General features: G+C 52.4%; 1 protein-coding gene across 5 annotated transcripts in view; it reads left to right on the forward strand.

Annotated features, from left to right (window-relative positions):
* ADGRG3 (adhesion G protein-coupled receptor G3) overlaps nucleotides 1-6,146 on the forward strand; it is a 30,357-nt gene extending 24,211 nt beyond the window's left edge. For 2 of the 5 annotated variants that reach the window (XM_058708118.1, XM_058708120.1), the window contains exons 12-13: nucleotides 451-734; nucleotides 2,596-6,144. In XM_058708118.1, coding sequence (XP_058564101.1) covers nucleotides 451-734; nucleotides 2,596-2,708 — 397 coding nt within the window. In that variant the 3' untranslated portion in view covers nucleotides 2,709-6,144. Of the gene's footprint in view, nucleotides 1-450; nucleotides 735-2,595 lie in introns of all 5 variants that reach the window. The other 3 variants (XM_058708121.1, XM_058708119.1, XM_058708122.1) reach the window with 3 other exon arrangements.
* The last annotated feature ends 560 nt before the right edge of the window (nucleotides 6,147-6,706 follow it).

The following is a 6,706-nucleotide window of genomic DNA, read 5'->3' on the forward strand; positions in this document are numbered from 1 at the left end:
ATGATGTGGGGCAAATGAAACGTGTCTTTGGGCCTAAATTTGCCCCTTTGCACTCGCTGGCCTAGGAAGAATTTTATTTTTATTATTTTTTTAATGTTTATTTTTGAGAGAGGGACAGAGAGAGAGGGAGACACAGAATCTGAAGCAGGTTCCGGGCTCTGAACTGTCAGCACCCACTATGGGGCTCAAACCCACAAACCGCGAGATCACGACCTGAGCCGAAGTCGGACGCTCCACCGGCTGAGCCACCCAGGTGCCCCTGCCCTCGCTGGCCTAAAGAGATGGCAGACAGGAGCCTTTTGACAGCCCCTTCCCAGGAGAATAGGGCGTTGGCGGGTAGCAGTGGGGGAAGGAGTCTTCTTGAGCACAGAAGGTCAGTTAGGGAAGACTGCGTGGGGCTTGCTGGACAGGGCCACCTCTCCAATCCCAGGGGCCATCTACTGCCTCCAGGTGCTGGTTCCGTGAGAAGACCGCTGTCTCTGCCCTCTACGTCACCGTCCATGGCTACTTCCTTATCACCTGCCTCTTCAGCGCTGTGGTCCTGGGCCTGGTGGCCTGGAAGATCTTCACTCTGTCGACTGCCACAGCAGGCAAGGAGCAGGGACCGAACTGGAAGGGAGTGCTCACCGTGCTGGGCCTCTCGAGCCTGGTGGGTGTGACCTGGTGGCTGGCCATCCTCACGCCCCTAGGCCGATCCACCATCTATGTCTTCGCGCTGTTCAACTCCCTGCAAGGTGAGGCTTCCGGGCCAGGGCGGTGGTGGGTTGCCTCACCTGCAAGGGGTGCTTTGGGGGCACGGGGAGGAGGCAGACGGCAAGAAACAGGATTCCACTCAGGCTGGCTCAAATCAAGGGCTCTCCCAAGGACCCCAGGGTGGGAAGGCTGACCGGCCTCGTGGGAACGGGTACCAGAGTCAGGAAAAGCCACCCAAACCAAAGCAGATACTGCCTCCATCTTTTTCTCTGGAGCTGCGTGTAGTCCCTCACCTTCTGTCTGTCCCTTCTGTCCTCTGTCCCTTCTGTCCCTTCCTACCCAGGCTCGCAGACGGCTTCTTCCACCCTCCGTGACCTCTGTCTAGGGAGGGTGCTCTGATTCAGTCCGGTCCGTGTTTTTAGGAGAGTCAAGGATCAGATTGAGCCATCTTAGTCCAGTCAGCTGTGACCTGTAGGGCAGGGTCACGTGATGTGATGGCCACATGACATGGACAGTCTGTAAGGAGTTGTGCTGGCAGAAGGAAGTGATTAGCGGAGGAAATGATGGGTAGGTGTGCTCCTTGCTCCCCACCTCGTCCTCCCTCTGATTTCCCAGCGGAGGAGAAGGCACCCAGGGTGTGGGTGACGGTCCCCCCATCCTCTTCGCTCCTCACACTGTGCCATACACACAGCTTGGTAAATAATTAATGTATTTATTTTTGAGACAAAGAGCGAGACAGTACAGGGGACGTGCAGAGAGGAGAGAGAGAGAATCCCAAGCAGGCTCTGAGCTGTCAGCACAGAGCCCGGCGTGGGGCTCGAACGCACAGACCACGAGATCGTGACTTGAGCAGAAGTCAGATGCTTAACCGACTGAGCCACCCAGGCGCCCCTATCTTATTTTTTAAAGTTTTTAAAATGTTTACTTATTTTTGAGGGAGAGAGTGAGAGAGAGAGAGAACACAAGCAGTGGAGGGGCAGAGAGAGAGGGAGACCAAGGATCCGAAGTGGGCTCCACGCTGACAGCACAGAGCCCAACTCGGGGCTCGAACCCATGAGCCGTGAGATCATGACCTGAGCCAAAGTCACACGCTTGACTGACCGAGCCACCCAGGCATCTCACCAGACTTTATAATGAGTACCTGAGACAGTACTTGTGGGGGACACAGTAGGCCTTCGGTCTGTACGGACTCTGTCAGCAACAGCAGGCTCTCTGAGACGATCCCGGGGGAAGAAACAGGATCCCACATCTGGAACATCTGGGGCTGGGGAGGCACACACCTTGAAACTAGATTATATCATTATTCTTCTGGAGGTCGCTCTTAATATTTACGCCTGAACGCTTTGCCCTACCGAGTTGTCTCAGCTGAGTGTGCGGGTCTCAGTCCATCTCTCTTCCTCCCAAACGCAACAGTCCCTACACTTCAGCTGCCCTTGAACGCTTCTCAATAGTTTATCGTGGTTAAAACTTGCGGTGTAAATTCCTTTTAAGCACACACAAAGTTTTAACTTTTCTATCAATTTCTGTACTTGCTACACTTCCCATCGCTCCCACCTTCCCCCTTCTTCCTGCTGGGGTGCATCCTGTAATCATCCTTCGTGGAGGCGGGTAGAGGAAGGTCACTATAGTGGTGGCTGTTCTGTATGTCTGAAAATGCCTTTATCCTGCTCTTTCTTTTCTGTGATAGATGTACGCGTATGTGAGTTCATGGCCTCCGTTTTTCATTTCCAAGATTTCCATTTGGTTCTCTTTCAGGGGTTGGCTTCATTTTTGCCTGATTTTCCCATACGTTCTTGAGCTTTTGCAGTGGAAAGATTTCTCCTCCGGACGGCCGCCAGCCAGGCTGCCCAGCGCCCTGCCGGTCCGACCCCGAGCTCATCCAGTCCTTCCCCTTTCTGACAGGTGTCTTCATCTTCTGCTGGTTCGCCGTGCTCTACTTCCCCAGCCGGACTGCCGTGTCCTCCTCTTCTGGCACTGCCAGAATTGACCAGGTCCACACCGCGTCTCAAGAATAGGGGGCCTCCGTGGGGCCAGGCTGGGAGCCGGCCGCACATTGCGGACTCAGCTCTGACTCCCTGTGTGAACTCAGGCTGCTCCTTGCCTCCTTCTGGCCTTCAGTTTCTATGTTTGTACAATGTGGCTGGGGAAGGGAGGTGATGGGGGCCAGTTTGGACCACCTGACCTCAGTGATTCCATCCAGATACTTCTATGGGTCCTAGAGTCCACAAATCCAGGATTGCGAGAGTCTGAAGACCGCTGCCAGCACAGAGCAGTGCCCTCACCTGCACCTGTACCTGCACCTTCTGCCTACAGAGCAAAACAGCTTATCTCTGCCATTGGCCACCTCTGGTTTGAGTCACAGGGGACTCTGTTATCAGAATTGCCCCTTGAAGGAGTCCCGGCCTCTCCTCTTCCTCCCTCTTACCACTGCCCTCTCACAACACCACCCTCTGGCTGCCTGTCCTCAGGCACTGGGACAGTTGTGCACTAGAGGTTTGGGTCTATCTATGCAGAGGAGCCCCTGCCACCAGGGACCGCCCACCCTCCAGCTGTCTGGGGACACCGAATTTCAGAGAATGCCACTTACTCAATAGTGGGTGTGATACCATAAGCAGGCTCCCCTCCCCACCCTGCCTGCCACACGTGTGGCCTGACCTCTGATCTGCTGTCATAGTGGGGTGGAAGGCAGATGGTCCAGAGCTCTGCACACCTGAGGGCTGAGGGGCAGGGCAGGGGAGAAGGCTGGGCTGAGCAGAGAGAGGGCAGGCATTGCCCCCAGAACCTGAGCTCCTATCAAGCAGGTCCATCAGTCTCATTCACCGGTTCAGCCCAGCCCGAGCCTGGCACGTTTCAGGCCCCAAATAAATATCTGTTGTCTGAATAGATGGATGTGTGAGTTTGGCCTCAGCCTGCATGGTTCGGAGCCAGGGGAGTGTCTCAGGCCAGGCCCGGCTTGGGTACGTCACCTCCAGTGGCTGGGCCTCCATTTTGCAACTGTCGCTGGTTTCCTCAGTAGGAAACAAAAGAGGCAGAGATAAGAGAGAGAGAAAGCCAGCTAGAGAGAGGGAATTAACAGATAAACCAACACAAAGAAAGAAAACAAGAGTGGAGGGGACAGAAAGACAGCAGCCCCCTGGCCCGCCCCACTGCCCACGATCACACCCCAAGTCTAGCCTTGAGTTCCGAACCACTGGGGACATCTCGCCTTCCCTACTCACCCCCACCCTCCCCAGTGGGCTTGGCCAAGGTCAAGCACCTGCTGTAGGTGAGAAGCTATTGTTACCAGACCGTCCCCCACAGCCTCTGGGCCGCCAGCCATCTCCTGCTCCCCGATGGCTATGCTGAGTGGACGCCCTCCCTTCTCCCTCCTCCCGCCCAACAAACAGATGAAAGACAGGAAGGCAGGGGCCCTCACTTGATGCAAGCAAGTCGCTGTGTTCCTGGAAGGGAAATTCTAGGGTGTGGACCTTGCATCAGCCGGGCCACAGTATATCAGTTTTTGTGGACAAACTTGGTGGGCCTGGGACTTACTTTCTTTCACTGACACCAATTTCTCACGCTGAAGGTCGTGGCCCTCTTACCTCAAAGTCTCAGAGTTTCTGAGCACAAACCTTTGTATTCCACGGCTGCTTCATTGTCGGACAGGCCTGCCTCTGCCACTTAGGGGCTGTGTGATGTTGGGTGTGTCGCCTCACCTCTCTGAGCCTCAGGTGCCCCATCCATAGAACGGAAATCATCAAATTCTTGCCCCGACTTGAGAGCATTAAGTGAAGGCACAAAAGTAAAGTGCCGGGTACAGACACGGCAGGAATTAAGACCCCTGAGGCTCACAGAAAGATCAGGTGGAACCCTCGTGTGAAACGGGAACCTTTGCGACCTGTGTGTAAAATAGGAGAGGTGTGAACGTTAAAAATCCCTTCCAGATTCCTTCTACAGCTCTGCCGAGTAGACCAGCCCTGTGTGGGGAGGAGAAAATGGAGGCCAGGAGATGTCTAGCAACCTGCCCAAGGCTATTCTCCAAGCTGGGCTGATGCAGAGCAAGGCTTCTCTGGGTTGCTGATGCTTCCTCCTAGAGCATTTCCTGGGTTCAAGAATTATTGCCTCAGTCCTGGCCCCTGAGTCTCAGCGGAAACCCGGGGCTCTGGCTTTCCCAGTCGGACGTGGGGGCAGCCAAACCACGAGTCCCAAACGCGCGGGGTTTCCTGGTGCAGCTGGAGAGGGAAGATGGGAAGACGTGGTTGATGGCAGGGATGTGTTCCTTTTCCAGCTGGCTGTCTACCCCAGGGCCAGGCAGGGGCAGGGGGGCCGGGGTCCGCCATTACTTGGGGTCACTGCAAAAGTGACTCTGAGTGTCCAGCTGAGCATGTACTAAGGCCAGGTGGAGTGATGGCCAAAAGGCACCCCAAGGCCCAGTGAGGATGGATGGGGTTCCACTATCACCACGCAATCCAGTAGCAACCTAGGAGGTGGACAGCACCAAGGTTAAAAGCACAAACTCTGAGGTCAGCCTGTCTGGACTAAATTCTTCCTCTGCAACTGGCCTTGGGCCAATTCCTCACCTACTGAACCCATAAAGCAGGGAGAGCAGTAATTGCCCCAGGGAATGGATGAGGCTTCAAAGAGATAATGGCGGAGAGCCCAGTGCCCGGACCCCCAGCCCAGCATGAAAGTGACTAAGCCAGAGCTTTGCTTGGGCCACCAGCTTAAAAAACAGAGGAGGTAGAGGAGGTAGTAACACCGTATCACTTACGTGAGTCAAAAACAACAATGTGCAAAAGAATGCTCATTTTGAAACAACAAAAAAAAATGTATCAGAATGGCTGCCTATAAAGGTCAGAGAATGGGTTGGGGCGCCTGGGTGGCTCAGTCAGTTACGTTTCTGACTCTTGATTTTCAGCTCAGGTCATGATCCCACAGTTCATCATTGAGCTCCGCATCAGGCTCTCTGTTTGGAATTCTCACTCTCCCCCTCTCTCTCCCCCTCCCTCCCTCAAAATAAATGAATAAACTTAAAAAAAAAAGAATCAGATAATTGGAGTGGGTATGAGGATAAAAAGGAATAAAGAAATATACAAAAGAAATGAGACTAGCCTGACACACCCCCTGTTTACTTTTCGCTCCTCCCTGCCTGCCCTCGCCCCAGGCGGATTCCTCAGGGGTAATTGCAGGGCACATGGTCCCACGACAGTTTGATTTATCCTTCACACTTTATTTTTCATGACTGCATAATATTCCAGCCAGAATTTAAAATCATGATTTATTATTGAGAATTGAGGTTATTGCTATGTTTCCCCCAGCAGCAGCAACTGTGTAAACTTGTCAGGACAGTGTTTCTCCAGAAGCGGTCCCCCACACCCCAAAGGGTGCTTTACAACTTTTGTGGGCTCCTTCCTCCAATCACAAAAGAGTAAAAATATATTTTTTTACCTCATCGGTACAAAGACAAATACAATCCAGAGTGGACTCATAATTATATACTTATTATTAGTCTATTCATTTTTTTTTTCTGAATTTGAAAGCAATTAGAGTTAATTTTTATAGACCATTAACCTTCTGGATAAGTTTTCCCTGTCCCATGAGTTAGACACTAAGTCAGAGGCCCAGGGTGGACTAGAACCCAGGCCTCAGCTAGGCAGGCTGGTTCTGTGGTGTAAGTAACCCCATGGCCAATTTTAAGCTGTTGATATGACATCACTGAAGAGAAGCTGGGAAGAGATACAGAGGAGCTCACCATTGCCTATTTCCATTAGAAAGATACAATAGTAGCAAACAACTCCAAGAACATACATGCTAGAGAAAGGTAGTAAAATAATTAACAAGTGATGAATTTTGAGTGTTAATTACCTTTGCTTTAATATAACCTATTTATTTACAAGTTTTTCTAATTTAATGTGTAATCGTGGCTGTTTGTCAACGGGCTTGCAAACATTTCTGAAATTTTAACAATCAGATCTTGCAACCTGGCACGAACTGGCTCCAGCCTGTCGCTTGCTGAGGGACCTATAGCAGGTGG

Source organism: Neofelis nebulosa, chromosome 17, assembly GCF_028018385.1.
Source record: "Neofelis nebulosa isolate mNeoNeb1 chromosome 17, mNeoNeb1.pri, whole genome shotgun sequence".
Classification (NCBI taxonomy): domain Eukaryota; kingdom Metazoa; phylum Chordata; class Mammalia; order Carnivora; family Felidae; genus Neofelis; species Neofelis nebulosa.